The following is a 21,144-nucleotide window of genomic DNA, read 5'->3' as shown; positions in this document are numbered from 1 at the left end:
GTTATTAGAACCATCAGACAGGGACTTTAGAGCAACTCTGACTGTTCTAAAAAATAAAATCTGTTCAGAAACGATGGTGGTGGCCAGGGGCTGGGGGGGAGGGGCTTAGCATTTAATGGGGACAGTTTCAGTTGGGGACAGTGAAGAAGTTCTAAAGGTGGATGGTGGTGACGGTCACACAACAATGTCAACGTACATAATGCTGATGAACTGTGCACTTAAAAATGGTTAAGATGGTCAATTTTATGTTACATATATTGTACCTCAATAAAATTTTTTTTAAAAGTCTATGAAAAAAAAGACAGTGAAAATCGGAGAGCCCAGACTTACACCTGTCCCCTCACTCTGTTCTGGAGGGAGACAGCTTACTTTCATGCTATGGGGAAGAGGACAGTCAATGGCTAATTTGATCAAAAGCCTCGAAAGCCTGACCTTGCAACCAGATGTGGGATTTTTCTCCTAGGGAATCTGAGGTTTGGTCTGAGTAACTGTAGTTAGAAGCAAGGTGCATCCACTCTCTGATCCAACCTGTGACCAGTCCCTGAAGGAGTTCCCAGTGCTCACAAACCTGGGAGCAACTCTAAACCTCCATGCCTACATTTCATGACATTCCTCATGGCTGGGTAAAGAAAGAAAAAGACAGACCCAAATGTGGGAAAGAGAAAAATGGTCCCTATGGTCATTCATGTGTGTCACGCAAGAGAGGAGCAGGTGCGGCGTGCATGGGCACGTGCACGTGTTTTCATGCAAGAATGTGTGTGAGGTTCCAGGTCTGAACCTGTGAGTGATGTGTGCAGGCATGTCCAGCCTGGTGGCTAAGAAAGGCTCACGTTCAAACCCAGCTCCCATGCTGAGAGCTGAGTGATCCTGGGTGAAGCAACTCATCTCTCCAGGCCTCAGTTTCCTTGCTTGTGACACCGGGCTGATAACAGTTCCCCCGAGGATTAGAGGAGAACGTCGGGCACGATCCCCTGCTCAACAGAGGCAGCTGTGGTCACCGTGAGTAGGATGCCACATGGGCATCTGCTATAGCTTTTCCTGCAAAGCTGATGAGGATGACTTCTCTCACTTCTAAGACTTTCCCATCCCGTCTTCCACACTGCTCCCATTTATTCCTTGTCCTCCATCAAAATGTGAGGATCACGGCAGAGGAGGGGTTACCTGGGCCTCAGCTCTTAAGAGTCAGACTTCCCAAAGCTTCTCCTATCACCTAACAGTTTTCCGTTAACAGGCTGTTCAATGGATTTATAGTTTGGCTTGGCTGTCAGTACTTTATTCTAGTGAGTTTATTAGTGGCATTTCAGACCAGGTGTCAGGTAGGTATGTGGGTCCCATTTCAGGGTGGTGGGATCTGGCTCTTCCTAGAAATCATATCACCAGCTTAGCTACCTTTGTGGGGAGTTATGGCAATGGTTTGATATGAGCATAAAACCTACATGAATGCTGCCACCTCCAGGAAGTTTTCCCTGGTTCTCACAACCAATAAGTACTGCCCAGATTCTACTGAACACAATGTGGAGACATAGAAGGCTTTGTAAAATGGGGGCATGGCACCATCAGACACATTTTAACAGGATCACTCTGAATGGAATGGTAGGGTTGGGAGGTGATGAGGCCTGAGGTGTGTAGTGGCCATGGGGAAGGAGAGGCAGAGCCCCAGCCTTGCCCTTTAGCCACTCAAGCCACTGAGCTCTGCCCTGGCATTGGGTTTATCTGGACCTGCCTGTCCATGGCCCAGGCAGAGTCCAGTCCCGATCCCAGCAGGCATGCAGTAGGGGCTGATAATCCAGAGCAGACCCAGTGTGGTATCCCCAAGCAGCTGGAGAGACAAGAGCCAGCCTGTGCCAGGCACAGCATCTAGCCCCACGCTTTGAGAAAGCTGGGGGAGGGGGTTGGGGTTCAGTTCCTCCTGCAAGGTGGTGCCACACATGAGCTCACCCACAGGAGGGAAGACATGGCCCTTCCTGACCTAGTTTTCCTTTTTGGAAACAGAGGCATCCCTGGTTAAAGTGAGGTGCAGAGAAGCCAGCCCATCTGATGCTATGTCATGACGGGGTATGGGACGCCAAAGCACCTCTGTCTTTGGCTACGCTGAAGGAAATCTTACTGCATGTACACGATGCTAAAACAACAAAGAGCAAGGAGCTCATGGACCCCAGAGCAGGAGGACAGACAACCTGATGATGACAACATGTCTGATGTACCGATTTTCATACCCAGCTGGCTTCAGCCTCCACACTCAGCACACGATCTCTTCAGACTCTTGCCCTACCTCACCTACCCTGATCCCATCTTCCGGCCATGCTGGGTGGCTCTCTGAACTCGGATGTGACCTACGCTTCTCCACCTCCATGCCTCTGCCCAGGTCAGCTACTCTTCCTGGCACATCTTTACTCTCTCTGCTTTTGAGGCATGTGTCCTCCCTGTGGGGGCACCTCCATCATCTCTTCTCACAGCCCCAGCTGGGAGGGATGGCTCCCTTCTCTGAACCATGTGGCATTTTCTCTCTCCCTCATGAAGCTTATCATGTCCACATGTTTACTCCTCCATGAGCTGTGATCTCCTCATGCTGGGATTCATGTTTTAACTCTGTATCTCCAGTCCCCAACACAAGACTGACATGGAGTAGGTGTCTAATAGATGTGACTCCCCTCTCCTTCTTCTACCTGTGGATGACTTGCTAAAAGGGTGCTCTGTGTATCTGCCACAGCAGAGCTGAGCAAGTACTCAGCATGCATACCACCATCACCCCCACCTCTGCTGGTGGAACACATCACTAACTGATCACCAAACTCTTTCCCCCTGGGCTAGGACTCAGCCTCAGAATCCTTCTCAACACAAAGCTCTAGCCACACCTTAGTGGAGCAGAAAATACGGGACACAAGTAATCAAGGTAGCCACTTGAACAGAGCTGGGATGTGGGATAAAGTTGGTCGTCTTTGACAGAAAACTGGCAAATACTGGATCAGCGTCCAACAGAATCACACTCTGGCAGAACCCGGTGTGTAGTTAGAGCTCACATCATCTTGTGGACAAGTGGTTTTCAAACTTTTGTGAGCAAAACATTTACCTGGGGTGCTTGTTAAAAATGCATATCCCTGGGGCGCCTGGGTGGCTCAGTCGTTAAGCGTCTGCCTTCAGCTTGATCATGATCCCAGGGTCCTGGGATCGAGCCCCACATCGGGCTCCCTGCTCGGCGGGAAGCCTGCTTCTCCCTCTCCCACTCCCCCCGCTTGTGTTCCTGCTCTCGGTATCTCTCTGTCAAATAAATAAAATCTTTAAAAAAAAAATGCATATCCCTGGACCTGACCCCCAGATATTCTGGCTGAGAAGATGTAAGGTGTGCCTAGGAATTTGTAGCTTACAAGGCACTCCAGGTGCTGATGCAGATGGTCTCAGACCACAGTCGGGACATTACTTACCAGATCTGTACAAGTCTGTGGCCCCCCCTCAGTATTCTAATGGTGAACCAGAGACCCGGACAGGAACACACAGTGCCTGAATTCACACAACAAGTGTCAGGGACAGAACCCAAGGGCCAACAACTCTTTGCCAGGTCCCACAGATGGATGCCTGCAGCACCCCCAGAAGTGGAGCATCACAAGGCAGACGTGGGCAGGCTGGAGGGGGGCCTAGACCCAAACCCCGGAGAAGGAGCCCAGGAAATGGACTTACCCCTTGCTCCATGCTGTCATTGGCATGGTCTGTGACTTTGGAGATGAGGGTGAGGGCACCTGTGGGGGGAAAGAGAGAAGACAGCAGGCCTTCTGAGGAGGAGGGCCAGTCCAGGAGCCACCATTCTCGCCTCCTTCCTGTCCTCCCCTCTCTCCCACCCACCCACTCCCCAAGATCACCACAGTTGTAGGGGCTTGTGTGCGGGAGGCACCAGGCCTTCCCACAGCTGGGTCAGGTCACGGGCCAACCCTTGCTTTGCTACTACAGCCTAAGTGTCCTTGCCAGTGGTTTGACCACTCTGTGCCTTAGTGCCCTTGTCTATAAACTGAATATGTTAAAATAGGGACTGCCCTGGTAGGGCATATGCAGGGACAGTCACATAGCATTGGGAGGAAACAGGGACACTGAGGTGACTTTTTGAGACCTGGCACCACCTCCTAGCACCAAATTCTGATTACTGCCCTCTCCTTTGACTGGATGACAGCCCATCCTGGGGAGTCCTGTGCTTGAGGGGAGGGGGTAATCACCTCAGAAGCCCCAGAGGTTTCCTGCCCACTGCACATCCAGCTGCCAGGGAGGGGGCTATGTCCTGCACCAGGGACAGGGACCAAAAGAGGAACACGTCCCCGTCCTCGGGTTCATGCTGCACTTACCCTGCGTGTTATCGTACTCAGCTGAGTCCGGACAAAGGTTGTTTAAATAGTCTGCAGGGAGAACAAGAGCCAGGGTCAGTTTGCCCCTGGGAGGCCGGTCCCTCCTGTCCACAGCAGGAGCCCCCCTCTCCGGACTTGGAGGAAAAGTGCCAGAAGAATGGGGTACCTACCCTCTCACCCCCGTTAGCCTGCCACCCCACCACACTAGAACAAAACAGGCCCCCGAACCATCACCAGCATCATTGCCACAACTGCTAGTCATTCACTCATTCAACAAGTATCTATTGAGTGCTTGCTGTGTGCCTGGCACTGTGCTATACCTTCAGGATTCACAGACAAGGTGAATCCCTGCCTCTGAGAAGCACACCGTCTACTGGGGGAACAGATGTGACCATCATCACAGCGGAGTGTGATGTATTACACCTTTAACACATTTATACCCACAAGCTCTAGCTCTCTCTCCAGCTACCTCTCCATGTCACTCATTCATTCTAGCAATGCTGGCACTCTTACTATTGCTTGAACATGCCAAGCCTGTTAATACCCCCGGGCCTTTGCACTCACTACTCCCTCTACCTGGTACTCTCTTCTTCCAGATCTTCATAGGGTTCATGTCCTCACTTGGCTGAGATCTCTATGCAGTGCTACCTCCTCAGAGAGATCCTTCCCCGTGCTGTATCTAACTCAGAGCCCTATTACCTCCATCCCCTTAACCTGCTTTATTTTCTTCAGAGCTCTTAATCACTGACGTATTTTTATTTCCTTGTTAGTTCGTTAAAGTATAAACTCCACAGTGTTACAGAGTTTTGGCTGTTTAATTCACTGCTATATTTCTAGCATCTAGCACAGGGCCTTGTACACAGGAGATACTCAATAAACATTTGTTGAATTAGATGAACAAATTCTCTGTCCCTTGGCCCTAATATACTTTCCTTGTGGCCCTGGTCACTATCTGGAATTACATGCCTATCTCTACATGTGGGTGTCTGTCTCCCTTACTGGAATAGCAGTTCCCCACGCCTGGTGTCTTTGTCCATTTGGGAGGCAGCTGGGTAAATGAGTCTGGAGCTCAGGACAGAGGTGTAGTATTTCTGGCAGGTGGAGGTAGGGGAGGGGATGACTTTCCCAGGGGAGAGTTTGTCAAATGGGAAGGAAGGAAAGAGAACCTAGGACTGAGCCCCAAGAAACACTGACATTTATGGAAGAGTGGATGAAGGGAGGTTGTCAACACAGATGGAGAAGGGTAGCAGAGAAGTCTGAGGGAGACAGGGGGAGAGCGTGTATCACAGAAACCTCAGAATGAGAGGGTTGAGAAGCAGAAAGTGGTCAGTGGCTAAGCCACAGAGATGGCCAGAGCAGGTCCAAGGTGAAAAATGTCCAATGATTTGGCCACAAGGAGGACGTGGTGATAAGAACAGCATTAGGGAAATGAGATACCCACTGAGGAAATGCAGAACAGGGGAAGGTGGGAGTTTCTGTGTGTTAGGATGGGAGAGGCTGAAGGAAGGCACAGAAGGTGGCCGCCAAAGTGAGGTTTCCAAGGTGGCAGCAGGGGGTTCCAAGCTCAGCTGGAGGGAAGGTGGTGGCAGAGTCTAGCATGTCTGGAGGAGCAGGTGCCAGGAACTGAGAGCCATCCTCCCCCTACCCACTGCCGCCATGGTGGGAGGGGAGGCTGTCCTACCACAGCTTGCCACCAGCACCGGCCCAGCACTGGCGCACCCCTCCTCAGGGGCCTTCCCTCCCCGCATCACCTCAGTGCACGTTGACCTCCTGTGGGGCCCACCTGTGAGGAGCACTTGGTACTGGAAGAGGCGCTGAACCACCCGCAGCAGCCGGTGCTTCACGTTCTGGCCACCTCCTTGCTGACTCTGCTGCTCCCAAGAGACAGGGAGGACAAAACTCCATCAGAGACCCCTGTCTCAAGGCACCAGGCTCATGGCATCCCTCATACACTGTCCCATCCACACCTCTTCCTGGCCATGCCGAGCTTCTCCCCGTCTCTAAAATCAGGATCCCCTCCTTCAGGAAGGCCTCCCAGATTAGCATCACCCTGCTGTGACAGTTCCTTCCTTCAGGCTCGCAGTCAGTGCATCTACCAGTCCCTGCTTTTCATTAATGTTAGTAAAAGAAAAAAAAAAACAACCCATTTTTCTGTCTAGTAACTGGATACCCAGTTTGTTGATCCATTTGTGGGTCACTCCATTGGCTGGGGTCCCAGCTTGCTTTGTGCTTTTCTCCTGCGACAGGAGAATGGTCACTAAAACCCTCACCATGGTGGGGGCTCATAGAGTTGTCATCAATCACCCATCGGGGAATGTTCTCGGTTCTAGGTCTTCCCTCCTGCTGGGTCACCCTCTCCTTCCCCAGCCAGGTCTTGCCCTCTGACCCCCAGCCTCACACCTACCAAGAAGCCCCACTGATTCACAGTAAGCCCTTCCATGCGCACCCCGCCCCTGGATCCTTAGAGCAGGTTCCAGAGGACCAAGGGACCCACCTCAAACTCGCGGACAGCAGCGGCCAGCCGGGGAGAATGCAGGCAGTTCTCACTGAGCAGACTCAGATACCTGTCGAACTGCAGGATGTGAGCGGCATGATGGTCAAACTCTTGTTCTCGGGCCAGGAAGACGTCAGCCACCTTCTGCTGGCCCTCCCTGCAGCCGGGGAGGGGGATGGGACAGCGAGAACTCAGCCTTGTGACCAGCACAGTGTTCACTGGTGAGCGCTGGAGTCACATTACTGGGTGGCAACCCCAGCTTGACCCTCCCGCGCTCGTTTTACTTTGGGCAAATGACCTAATACCTGTGTCTCGGCTTCTGCACTGGTCAAATGGAGACACCGTTTCACATGCTGGGACTTTAAGCACCCCCACCCCCCAGTGCAATGGAAGTAGGGGCAGGAGTCCATAGACGGCTCACCAGTGCAACAGCCTCTCCCCCAGCTCCTCCAGGATCCCCTGGTGCAGGTCTCTGATGGCTGGGAGTTCACTCAGGCCACGCCTCAGCTCCTCCCTGGCCAACGTGTCCTTGCCCTCCTGGTCTATTTCATCCAAGGCCCTCATGACAGCTCCGTGGAAATCCTGAAACCCCAAAGGCCTGTTACCCACAGCTGATAGACTGAGCACAAGTTCACCCTTTGCAGCTCCCCCACGGCTTTGAAGCCCTGACCTACACACAGATAGCACAGGACCTTAGGTCAGCAGTTCAGACCGCAGTATTCTCACCTGTAAAACAGGGGTGATAACAGATACCTGATGATCACAGATAACTGGTGCCCAAAAAGCACCCAACATAACTCCTGTTACAACAGAGGGCGTTAAAGCATGTTCATTCCTGAACTTGGGTCATGCTCTTCTTCCGAATATTTGGGTAATTCCCTCTCTAAAGAAATATAGGGTGCTCTAACCATTATCCGTCTTTGAAAAGGTTCATGCACTGTGTTGTTTTAAAATGAAGTCTAAAGAAATCATAGGCAACCCCTCCATGGTGTATTAAGCAGTCACTGAAAATGATGCAGATGGTGACTATGTATAAATATTCATGTCCTAGAGCTAGGAATCAAGAAGGTATACAAAGTTGTCTTTCTATCCTAACACAATCCCATAACACAGGAAAAAAGGAAAAAGCTAAAAGGAAATAGATTGAAATGTAAACAGTGGTTGTGTCAGGGGTCTAAGATTGGAATGATTTTTTTCTTCTTTGTTTTCTAAAATATCTGTATTGTGATTAATTACTTTAAAAATTCCACTAAATTTAATGAACACTAAAATTAAAACAAACGCAAAATCTTTTGACAAAAAAATTTTTATCTTCAGATATACCTGCTCTTGCATGAGCCACAGGTCTGTAGTTTTAAATATATGGGATATACTGAAACCACCTCAAATTGTGGAGTGGTGCACATCAGGAAAAACATCAGCATCAGAGGTCATGTGGTCCAGCCCAAATCAAGAAAGTCAAATCACCTTTATAACATTTAGGAAAGATGATCTCACACTGCCTTGTTTGATTGCCTCCCTGATGGAGAACTCATTACTGACCAAGACAGTTAATTCCACTGCTGAACAGTTTTCATTGCTAGAATGGTCTCTTTACATTGAGACCTGAAAGGGGAAAATGCCTGAGAGGCATTTAGTGACTTCCTCCAGGAAGTCTTTCTGATGTTCTCCCCAGAGTAAAGGAATCAGGAGAAGGGGAAGGCTAGGAAAAAAAGGCATGGAGGTAGGACAGGGCCAGAGAGAGGGACAAGGGGAGAGAAGAAGAAAAATGAGAAAGCAGAGAGAAAGAGAGAGGGACAAAGAGGAGAGAGCGGGAGGGTAGGAGGGAAGGAGGGACTGAGAGGAGAGCAGGACACAGAAGGTGAGAAGCAGCACACTCTCCTGGGCCCTATCTTTAAAGAGGCTGCCTGCGCCATCAGACAGAGGACAGCAGATGTGGGGGTTATAAAGGTCTCTGCTTCCTGAACACCTCATCCTGTCCGGAGCTGACCTCCTGCTCCTGCAACCTGCTCTGCCGGGAATTGGGAGGAAGGACAAGGAGAGGGCGGCCCACCCTGGCCTGTGGTCCCAAGGAGGGAGAATGAGCTGGTTCTTCCTGAGGCCAGCCCTCATCAGCCCCAGTCTGGTGCAGTTTGAAGGTCAGGACACCTCTAGCCCCATCACTGAGGTCAGAAACTTGGGGCTGAGTCTTGAACTAATGAATAGACTCTCTGGCTGAAGGCATGTGTGTCCTTAAGAGGAGGCCACATGCTAGAGCTATAATTAGAAACCAAATCCCATTGTACCTAAGCTATCAGAGCCTTTCCTGAAAGCATGTTTCAGAGGGTGGAGAAAGTGTGAACTACAAGTGAGAGGCAACCAGGGGGAGGTGGTGCTTGATTCTTATTTCTGCCCGCAGCTGGCTCTGGGACACTGGGGTTGTTCTGAACCTGGAGTGGGGGTTTCTCTGCTGACCCAGGGCAGGAGGACCCTCCCACTCTTCCTTATGAGTCCCCATGGTTAGGGCCCAGCCTCCAGCCCTGCAGGGTCTTCTCAGCCCTGGCATCTCAGAGAAAGAAAGAAAACATCCTGATGAGGACAGTAATCCCTCCCGTTTGGGCAGCTGGTAGACAGAGGACTTTCAATACATTGTCATCGGCTCTGTGCCAGGTTCAAGCTCAGATACACCAGAAGAGTAGCTGATGACTGCGGACAAGCTGTCACCTATCTGAGCCTCCATTTCCTCGTCCGTAAAATGGGGATAGCAGTACCACTAAGTATAGCATGAGGCTGCTGAGAGGCTCATCCTGATGTTTAAAACTGCTTTGTAAACTGTAAAATGCTATCCCCATGGCAGTTGTGATCATATTTTAGTTATGACCTCTTCAGAACAGGGTCACATCTGTTTTGTTTCCTGCTATGTTTCTAAAGTCCAACAGAGCATGTGACACAGAGAAGTTTTATAGTACTTGCTGACTACTGACTGACTGAAAGACCTTTATTTAATGGAAAAGGAGAGTGAGCCATAGGGGAGCCAAGATCATAATTCGGTCACCCTGCCACCCAGACCACCACAAAAAGGGGAAGAGGGCTAAGGCGAGGGAGAGAAGGAAGGACAAGCAAAGACAAGACTGATGGCTGCATGTGCATCGCACCCCAGAGAACTGAAATATTAACTGCTCTGCAAGCTAGTTTCTCATCCGTAATTAATTCTCACTAAATTGACTCAGTCCCAATGGGCAGGATGGCCATCGCCAACATGACTCATTTCAAAAACTGGAGCATAATTGGATTCATCACAAACATTCATTCTTAAAACTCATGCATTGGCTGGAAGTGCCAAGTGCCAGCCGCACCATCCATCACTCCCTGAAAGGTTTCTGCTATCTCAATAGTCCTGGCCATCACTGCACCCAGGGTCTCTCAGACAGAGGAAGGAGGTAGGAGATAGGAGATACCGGCCCTTATCCCCTTATTCATTCACCAAATATTCTGAGTGCCTGCTCTGCACCAAGCCCTGAGGAGAGAGTGAGAGCAGGAAATGCTATTCTGCCCTCAAAGAGTTTGCAATCTGGAGAAAATGAGGAGTACAACCACAGTTTCAACACAGAGGTTGATGGGGAAAAGTGCTGTGATGGGGAAAAACACAGGAGCCACAGCTGGCCATAAGGGGGAGAGATGGCTCGGCTCTGGGAAACCATGCCAGGAAGGCAACACCTCCACTGAGATAAGAGGGGAGTGTGTCATGCAGAGGGCACAGCATGTGCAAAGGTCCTGAGGTGAAGGAGGAACTAAGTTGAGTGTGTCTTGGGTGCAGTATGTGTGTACACCTTGCAGGAAATGTGTAGGATTAGAATACAATGGCACTGGAGAATCAGACAGAGAACCCATTCCATAGAGCCCTGCAGGCTTTTAAAGGCACTTGGGTTTCATCGTAGGGTGACAGGGAACCACTGGATCAAATATCTATCTTAGAAAATTTACTTTGTTGGGAGAACAAAGTGGCGGTGGCCAGAAGGAGAGCAAGAGCAGTGCGAAGGCCATTCTAGTCATCCAGGAGCAGGGCCCAGACCCAGTGGTGGCCATGGGGATGGGATGGAGATGGGGGATGGACTAGAGATAATAAGGAAGAAGAACCGAATGGCCCCCATGCCTGCAGGGTCCAGTCAAAACCCCTCTGGGCACCAGAGACCTTCCTCACCTAGTCCACCTTCTCACCATGCTCACTTCCCAGCTCTCTGTGGAGCTCCTGTTCCAGCCTTAGAGCCTCTAGGCCCCAAGCCAAGGCCTAGAGAACACACATGAGTCCTTGTCTACCTGGAGAGTTGCCTATGTGTGACCTTGGGCAAGTTACTTCATCTCTATGGACCTCAATTTCCCCCTCTGCTAAATGGGGATACAAATACCTTCTTCACAGAGTCTGTGCACACTGCCTTCTGTTATGTTTTAGGATGACTGGTTTTTGTGCCTTCCTTCTCCCCTAGACTGAGTTTTACTTATCTCTGTATCCCCAGCACCCAGCCCCGGGGAAGGTGAGCAACACATGACAACAGCCAACATGTACCGAACACTCCCGCAATCTGAGCTCAACACTACACTTTCCCATCTAGTCTTCAGAACAACCCTCTCACTTTGGCATTATTATTACTTCCATTTTGCCGATAAAATAATCAGGCCCAGAGAGATGGAGTAAATTGCCCAAAGCCGTCAAGATGGCAAGATTCGAGCCAAAGTCAGCCTGACTCCAAAGTCCCAGCTCTTTCCATTGCTCCATGCCAATTCCACATTTACAGATGGGGTCAGACAGGGGAGTGACTTCCTCAGGTGAAGGAGGAGGACTAGACCCCGGTTCTCCACAGTGCTGCCCAGGGCTCCTACCCAACCTCAGAGATCCTGGGGCAGCCTGGTGGAGAGGCCTGAGTGTGAGGACTGCCTCTCTGCCTCTGGAATGCGAACAAGTTTCCTAGAGTTCTCAGGGTTCTCAGAACCCTGTCCTGGACTTGTGGGTGGTGGAAGTGGGGAGCTCACATGCAGGGCCTAGTCCCTTGGCCCCTTTTTCCTTTTCCAAACCCACTACTGAGTTTTCTGGGCAGCATAGCATCTCCATTCTCTGGGCTAAACAGTTGGTGGGCAGCCAGAATGTCAAACCACTAATGTTGCTGCCAAAAGTCAAGTGGACTCACTGGGATCCCATCTGGCCAAACACACACCAACCTCAACCATGACCCACCTGTGTCACCAACATGCACTGGCAGGCCGTGAGCTGTCCAGTAGACACAGGTTCACCTGGCCTGATCAGTCACTGGAGGGTACTTTGGAACCCTGAAAACAATTCTGTGGGGGGGCACACAAAGACTTCTTCTTTTTTTTCTTTTTTTAAGAGAGGGAAAGAGAAGAAGGGGGGAGGGGCAGAGGGGGAGGAAGAGAGAGAATCTTAAGCAGGTTCCACGCCCAGCTCAGAGACCAATGCGGGGCTCGATCTCACGACCATGAGATCATGACCTAAGCTGAAATCAAGAGTTGGATGCTTAAACGACTGAGCCACCTAGGCACCCCTAGGCTTCTTAAGCTGTATACAAAAAGTATGAGCCATACAGAAAAAGAAATATATTGCCTTCATGTTAACAGATGAATATGGAAAAAGGGAATTTGGTTGTTCTATGTACTACTGCTATTCCTATCACTTTTCTGTAAAATTGAATTTATTTTTAAATAGAAGTTTAGGGGCACCTGGGGGCACAGTCAGTTGAGGGACCAACTCTCAAGTCATGATCTCAGGGTGGTGAGATTGAGCCCCGCACTGGGCTCCATACTCCACACTCAGCATGGGGTCTGCTTAAGATTCTCTCTCCTTCTCCCTTTGCCCCTCCCACTTGTGCTCGTTCTCTCTCTCTAAAATAAATAAATAAATCTTTAAAATAGATAGATAGAAGTTTAAAATCATTGAAAAAGTAAGATGAAAAATAAAAGGCTTAGGAATATATTCAACAAAAGCATACAACCTGTACTCTGAAAACAACAAAACATCACTGAAAGAAATTAAAGAAGGGGCACCTGGGTGGCTCAGACAGTTAAACATCTGACTCTTGATATTGGCTCAGGTCATGATCTCAGGGTTGTGAGATCGAGCCCTGCATAGGGCTCCACACTGGGTGTGGAGTCCATTTAAGATTCTCTCTCCCTCTGCCCCTACCCCCTCTCTAAAAAAAAAAAGAAATTAAAGAAGACCTATTTAAATGGAAAGATCTCTCATATTCACAACTTAATATTGTTAAGAGGGCAATATTCCCCAAGGTGATATACAGATTCATCTCAACCACCATCAAAATCCCAGTTGCCTTTTTATTAGAGAAACTGACAGGCTGATTCTAAAATTCACATGGAGATGCAAGGGACCCAGAATAGTCAAAACTATCTTGAAAAAGAGAAACAAAGTTGGAAGACTCACACTTCCTGATTTCAAAACTTACTAGAGGGCTACAGGAATCAAGACTGTATGGTATTAGGGTGCCTGGGTAGCTCAGTCAGTTAAGTGTCTGGCTCTTGGTTTCAGCTCAGGTCAGGATCTCATGGATTGTGAGATTGAGCCCCATGTTGGGCTCCCTGCTCAGTGGGGAGTCTGCTTGAAGATTCTCTCCCTCTGCCCCTTCCCCTGCTCTCTCTCAATAAATAAATCTTAAAAAAAAAAAAAGACTGTGTGGTATTGGCATAAGACAGAGAGAAAGATCTATGGAATAGAACTAAGAACCCAGAAATAAATGTTCATGGTCAAGTGATTTTTAACAAGGGTGCCAAGAAAATTCAGTGGGAAAAAAAGCCTTTTCAACAAATGGTGCTGAGATATTTGGATATGGGAGTAAACCTTTATGATTTGGGACTAGAAAAGCTTTCTCAGATATGACACCAAAAGCACAAGCAACAAAAGAAAACAAATTAGATTACATCAAAATTAAAAACTTTTGTGCTTCAAGGGATAATCTCAAGAGAGTGAAAAGACAACCCACAGAATGAGAGGAAATATTTGCAAATCACAGATCTGATAAGGGACTTGTACACAGAATTACAATGAAAAGATAACCCATTAAAAAATGGGCAATGGATTTGAAGACATTTCTCCAAAGAAAACATACAAATGACCAAGAAGCACATGAAAAGATGCCTGACATCATTAGTCATTAGGGAAATGCAAAATCAAAACCACAATGAGATCCCACTTTGTACCCACCAGGATGGCTATAATAAAAAAGATAATAACAAGTCCTGCAAGGAGGTGGGAGAAATTGGAACACTCACACACTACTGGTGGGTATCTAAAATGGTGCAAACAGCTGGTGGTTCCTCAAAAGGTTAAAAAGCTACTGTATGATCCAGCAATTGCACTCCTAGGTATATTCCCAAGAGAATGGAAAACATGTTCATACAAGAATTTGTCCATGAATGCTCATAGAAGCATTTTCCGAACAGTCAAAAAGTGGAAAGCACTCAAATGTCCATCAACTGAATGGATAAACAAAATGTGGTCTATCCACACAATGGAATGTTAGCCATGAAAAGGGATGAAGTACGGACACATACTATAACGTAGATGAACCTTAAATACATTATACTAGGTGAAAGACATCAATGACAAAAGAGTACAATTTATGTGAAATGTCAAGAACAGGAAAATCTAGAGAGACAGAACTAGACAGCTGGGTGCCTAGGGCTGAGATGGGGTGATGGGGAGTGACAGCTTAGGGGGTTGTGGTTTTTTTGGGGGGTGATGAGAATGTGCCAAAATTGATTGTCATGATGATAACACAACTCTGAACATACTAAAAACCATTACATTTTACACTTTAAATGGCTGAATGGTATGGTATGAGATTTATATCTCAACTAAGCTGTTCAAAAAATGGAATAGGGAAGACACAGATTGGGAGAATATTCACAATATGCATATCTGAAAATAGATTTGTATCCAGAACATCTAAGGAATTCCTACAGATCGGTAAAAAAAAGACAGAGAACCCAATTAAAAAATAAGCAAAAGACTTCAAATGAGGATTTCCAAATGGCTAATAAACAGAAAGATACTCAATTTCATCAATCATTAGGGAAATGCAAGCTAAACCCACAATGAGAAGCCACCATGCGATCACCAGAATGGCCACGAGTAAGACTGACAATACCAATGCGCTGGCAGCATGAGGAACGGTATTCCCAGATGTTGGGGGTGGAAGTATATATTGCTTCAATCGCTTTGAAAACCTATTTGGCAGTTCCTAAGAAAGCTGAATCTGTGTTTACTCTATGACCAACAATTCCACTCAAGGTAGATACTTAGGAGAAATGAGTGCTCATGTTCCCTAAAGATATATATGAGAACATTCATAGCAGCTTCATAATAGCCTGAGCTAGAAACAAGCTAAATGATCATTCACAGGGGGATAGATACCCCAACGGTGGTATATCCACACAAAAGAATACTGATATGCATGAAAACTTGGATGACTCTCACGTATTGTGTTGCCCTAAAGAAGCCAGACACAAAAGAATACATAATTCATGATTCCATTCATATGAGGTCCAACGACAGGCTAAACCAATTGAATGTGATGGAAAGAAAAATAGTGGTAACCTCTGGAGGGTGACATGGACTGGGGAGGGGCACAGAGGCATCTTCTGGGATGATGAAAATGTTCTACCTGAGTGGCATGTTGTGTGCGCGCGCACATACACACATTAAAAATTTAAGACCTACCCTTAAGATTTGTGCACTTAACTGTATGTAAGTTAGAAAACATTTTTTTTTTTAAAAAGATTTTATTTATTTGACAGAGAGAGACACAGCAAGAGAGGGAACACAAGCAGGGGGGAGTGGGAGAGGGAGAAGCAGGCCTCCCGCTGAGCAGAGAGCCCGATGTGGGGCTCGATCCCAGGACCCTGAGATCATGACCTGAGCCGAAGGCAGATGCCCAATGACTGAGCCACCCAGGCGCCCATAGAAAACATTTTTTAAAAAAAGAAAGCAGCTCTCTGAGTGAGGAAGACAAGGACTGCTTTCCCCCACTGCTTCGTGTCTCCTCCAAGCCCTTCATTTAAAGTTAAACTCCTGGGCCTGGAGTTCATGGTCCAGCCTACCTCCGCACCTGCTCACTCTGTATACCAGGGCCTCTCCAGGATGAGCATGCTTCACAATCATCTGTGGGACTTATTCAAACCCAGATCGCTGGGCCCACCTCCAGACCTTCCATTCGGGAGGCTGGGGATGGGGATGGGTAATTTTTATTTCTCCCATGTTCCCAAGTAATGCTGCTGCTGCTGGTCCTGGGACCACATTTTGAGCACCACTGCTTTACAGGAATCCCCTTTTCCATCCTCTGTGACTTTGTTCTTTGCTTCTGGCATCTAATCTATATCTTGTTCATCTTCCTTTTTTTTTTTTTTTTTAAAGATTTTATTTATTTATTTGACAGAGAGAGATAGCGAGAGAAGGAACACAAGCAGGGGGCAGTGGGAGAGGGAGAAACAGGCTTCCTGCCGAGCAGGGAGCCTGACGAGGGGCTCAATCCCAGGACCCTGGGATCATGACCTGAGCCTAAGGCAGACGCTTAATGACTGAGCCACCCAGGTGCCCCATCTTGTTCATCTTTTAAAGTTGCTTCAAATGCCACCTCCATCATGAAAACCCTTCTGGGTCACTTCAGCAGTCAGTCTAGGGGTCTTTCAAGTATCCTACAGCCTCCAAAACTCTGGGATCACAGCCTGAAGGGATGTGTCTGAAATCTCATATTTTAGCTTAAGAATTAAGGCATATTTTAGGGGTGCCTGGGTGGCTCAGTCGTTAAGCATCTGCCTTCGGCTCGGGTTGTGATCCCAGGGTCCTGGGATCGAACCCCTCGTCGGGCTCCCTGCTCGGCGGGAAGCCTGTTTCTCCCTCTTCCGCTCCCCCTTCCGCTCCCCCTGCTCGTGTTCCTTCTCTCGCTGTGTCTTTCTCGGTCAAGTGGATAAATAAAATCTTTAAAAAAAAAAGAATTAAGGCATATTTTATATTATTCTCCAAAATATATCCATGTATGATTTGCTTAAAAATATATATCTAAAGCAAAGCAGCTCTTAGAAAATGTGTCCTGTTGGACACTTACTATATACCTCAGGCAGGGTTATGTGTATCCCAGCCTGAAAAGCGATGGCTTTGCAAAATTTTGCATTGTCAGGCTATGTACTCACTCCGTATGTTTCTGTTATCTTCTCTCCAATTACGCAGAGAGCAGACTGTCTCATTCACTTAAGTTTCACCCTTAGATTGACCCAGCTTTGTTCATAACTGTGCTGAATGAATGTTTTTAAACCATATTTTTTAAAGCTTCTGGGTATCTGTGCACAGCCAGGGTTGGGGACCAGTGTTCTAGAGGATGCCTGTCATGAAGGGGCAGGGAATCACAAAGAACTCATGCAGAAGGGACCTTATGGGATCATCTGTGGGTCTCAAACATTACTGTCCATCAGCACCACCTGGAGGGTTCCTTAAAACACAGATGGCCAGGCCCCACCCCCAGAGTCTCTGATTTCACAGTTGTGAGGTGGGGCCCAAGAATATGCATTTCTTACAAGTTCCCAGGTAATGCTGGTGCCACTGGTTCAGGGACCACATTGGGAGAACCACTCATTTAGTTGACCTTCTCACCCTGGGTTCCATGGAGACCCAGGGTTAAGGGCGGTAGAGGCAGAGCCCAAACTCTGGCCTCCACCTACATTTGAACCACAGCATCTCTGCTCTCAGCTAGTCTTCATATTGGGGTTCCAGGTAAAATTCCATTTGAAGATAAACTTCCATGGCTAAAAATGTCTGAGTCCCACTGGCCATCTCAGGGTGAGGGATTAAAAGGAGGAGAAGGGCGCCTGGGTGGCTCAGATGGTTCAGCGTCTGCCTTCGGCTCAGGTCATGATCCCAGGGTCCTGGGATCGAGTCCCTCATCGGGCTCCCTGCTAGGCGGGGAGCCTGCTTCTCCCTCTGCCTCTCTCTCTCTCTCTCTCTGTCTCTGAGTCTCATGAATAAATAAAACATTTAAAAAAAAAAAAAGGAGGAGAGACTTTCCAGGGCTATAGTCTTTTTTCCTGAACTGAATGAAAACATACAGGGAAGAGCGACACACCTGGGGGGTAGGAACCCCTCTCCTGAGAACTCCTCAATAGCTACTCCATTCATACTTCCCAATACGGACAGCCCACCCCCTCCCTGGCAGTTCAGGTGGAAAGAAAGCACATTTTCTCACACTGGACTGAAATCTGTCTCTCTCTGGGTCCACAAAGATCAATGAGCTCACTCTGCCCTGGAAGAGCCCAGCAAAGACTCAGAAACAGGGCCCTCCGCACTCAATTAAAACTTACTTCTTAATGTTGTCTGGGGACAGGGGCTCAAAGATAAAAGTAAGAGACAGACACAAGATCTTCCTAGCTCCACACAACTTCTCCAGCATGAGGCCATCTAGGAGTTTGGTCGGGGTTAACCTCTTGGTCCCCCAGCATCAGCCCCTCCCACCCAACCCAAAGACCAACCTTCCCCCGAACTCCTTCACTGCATCTGCCCTGCTCAAGTCCTCAGGGCTCCCAAATTCCTATACCTCCCTTTTGAAAGGCCTTGGGGTATGGTGTTCAGGCTCTCCCTGAAGACCAGCTCTCCAGCCACTTCCTGTACACCCCACACCCCCAAGCCCTCCACTCTGTCCGCCTGTTCCTGCTTTCTGTCCATCAATGCCATCTCAATGTCCTCTCTTCCAGAAAGCCTTTCCTGACTTCATTCCTCCTGCTCACACTGATTTCCCCCTCCCAAGGCTCCTTACACCCAAACAGACTGTTCTACTTCTCTTTGTTTCCTCCCCTTCTCAGGGCTCTGGAGTCAGATGGCCCTGGTCATACTTCTTACTGGCTGTGTGACCTTGGGCAAGTCACTCATCTTCTCTGAGACTCAGTTTTGGACTCATTCAGCCATCTGAGAAATACCACTGAGCACAGAGTGTGTGTAATTAAATGACATAATGTATATAAATTGTCAAGCACACAACAGAAGGTCAACAGATATTCATGCCACCCCTCCTCTACAGCATCAGGTACACTGGACACTGGTTATACTCAGAAGCCAGAGCTGTCTGGGAGAGCAAAGAGGGGACTGGGATGGGGGGCAAACTGACAGCACCCAATTCAGATAAACTCAGGAATTCGACACTGAGTCCCTCTAGATCCTGCACTTGCGCCAGTCCTGCCAGTGCCAAGGCCACGGTTGAATTAAACATGCATGCAGTGATAAGGAGGGCTGTCCTGTTCCTCTGAGCAGTCTGAGAAATCTGGCTCTGTCCTGGGCACTGATGCCCTTTCTGGTGCCTACCACCACCGAGCAAGGTGGGTACGGGAGGTGCTATCAGTGGGACAGATTCAGGGAGGATATGAGAAGCCTCTTACTTGCCTTTCTGCACTGTGTCCTCCTAAGACTCCTCCCTCAGTCCCTCTGACCCTTTCACAAAAACCTGCCAGGTGGAGCACCCGGGTGGCTGGTTGGTTAAGTGTCTGACTTCAGCTCAGGTCATGATCGCAGGGTCCTGGGATCGAGCCCCGGGGCCCGGGATGGAGCCCTGTCTCGTAGCTGTCATCATCACGTTCCTGCTTGTCCTTGGGCTCCCTGCTCAGTGGGGAGCCTGCTTGCCCCTCTCCCTCTGCCCCTTCTCCCATTCTTACATGTTCTCTTTCTCTCTCTCTCTCAAATAAATTTAAAAAACCCACAAAATCCTGCCAGGCCCCAGGCACCTGAGAGCCTTCTCCCCACCCCACACATTCCCTGGGGGAAATCCGGGTCACTCCTGGGGCTTCAGTTGATATCTCTACACTTAATCACTTCTGGTGCACATCCTGTGCCCAGCTGATCACTGGGATGTCCTTCCCCCACCCCTCATGCTTCACAAGACCCACACTAAACTCCTCATCACCCCCATGCCTTGCCTGACCCCCTCCAGCACTTGCCGCTCTGGTGAGGGAGCAAGCCAGAAATCTGAGGTCAGCCTGGACCCCTCCCTGCCTTTCCTGCACCCCACAGCAGCCAATCACCAAGCACGTCGTCCTCCAATCTGCCTGCAGCACTCCAGTCCAGTGTCACCTCCTGCTGGAATCACCCGGTGGCCTCCCCACAGACCTTCAGCGGATCAAACCCACCCCCCAACATGACTCACAGGGCTCTGCCCGCTCTGCCCCTTACCTCTCACCACTCTGCACTCACACACATGCTCCAGCCATGTGGCATTTCTTTCAGCTTCCAAACACGCCAATCTCTAACTGGACCCCAGACCTCTGCACATGCAGACCCCCTTGCCAGGTACAAGCCTTCCTCACCTGGCCAACTGCTCCCCATCCTTCAGGTCTCAGCTTACACATGTTTCCTCTGGGAATCCTTCTCCAACCCCCAGAAGCCTGGGGGCCTCCTCGGAATCTCTCAGGCTCAGTATGCCCCTACCATTGTACAATATTGTCCCTTTTGTGCCTCTTTCCTAGACTGTCATTCCTGAAGGGCAAGGACCCAGTACCCAGCACATAAGAAGTGCTCAGGAAATATTTCTGACTGAAGAAGGGGTAAGACTGCTGGAAGGACTGACCCCACCATCACTCATTCATCAGATATTTACTGAGCCCTGATGGTGTACCAGGCCTCACAAGACACTGGGATTGGGACCAGTCAAGATATTTGCCCCCAAGGAGCTCTGAGTTTAGTGAGGGAGACAAGACAGTCAATAAGTCCCTAAGAACAGCCCCCAAATAAATGAAACAAAGTGGACAGAATGGAAGGGAGAGATAGACAACTCAGTAATCAATACCCCACTCCCAGTAAGGGACAGAAAGATGAGACGGAAAACCAGCAAGGATGTAGAAGACTCAAACAGCACCGTTGATCAGCCTGACTTAAGTGACATCTATAGGACACCCACCAGCTAGAGTAGAAAACACACTGTTTTCAAGCACACACAGAACATTCTCCAGGATATACTATATGCCAGGCCATAAAACAGATCTCTATAAATTTAAAACCACACAAAGTACATTCTCCAACCACGATGGAATTAAAAATCAGCAGGAGGAGGAAATTTGGGAAATTCACAAATAGTTGGAAATGGAACAACATAATTTTAAATAACTCATGGGTCAAAGAAGAAATCACAAGGGGAATTAGAAAGTATTTGGAATTGAACAAAAATGAAAATACAACATAAGTAAACAAATACATAAATTAGATGATTTTAGATATGAAAGGTTCTGTGAAGAAAATAAAAGGAAGTATGAGATGGTGCAGAAAAGGAGGCACAGCTGTGGTTCCTTACC

General features: G+C 48.5%; 1 protein-coding gene across 2 annotated transcripts in view; it reads right to left on the bottom strand.

The window, feature by feature from the left end:
* FGD5 (FYVE, RhoGEF and PH domain containing 5) overlaps positions 1 to 21,144 on the bottom strand; it is a 110,869-nt gene that overhangs the window by 25,009 nt on the left and 64,716 nt on the right. For both annotated transcript variants that reach the window (XM_021694943.2, XM_044916289.1), the window contains exons 5-9: positions 7,244 to 7,404; positions 6,823 to 6,979; positions 6,112 to 6,199; positions 4,329 to 4,379; positions 3,676 to 3,734 (exon numbers count right to left, since the gene is read on the bottom strand). In XM_021694943.2, the coding sequence (XP_021550618.2) occupies positions 3,676 to 3,734; positions 4,329 to 4,379; positions 6,112 to 6,199; positions 6,823 to 6,979; positions 7,244 to 7,404 (516 nt within the window). The remainder of the gene's footprint in view (positions 1 to 3,675; positions 3,735 to 4,328; positions 4,380 to 6,111; positions 6,200 to 6,822; positions 6,980 to 7,243; positions 7,405 to 21,144) is intronic.

Source organism: Neomonachus schauinslandi, chromosome 1 (assembly GCF_002201575.2).
Source record: "Neomonachus schauinslandi chromosome 1, ASM220157v2, whole genome shotgun sequence".
NCBI classification, from domain to species: domain Eukaryota; kingdom Metazoa; phylum Chordata; class Mammalia; order Carnivora; family Phocidae; genus Neomonachus; species Neomonachus schauinslandi.
The sequence above is the reverse complement of the archived record's forward strand: the minus strand, read 5'-3'. Positions and strand labels throughout refer to the sequence as shown.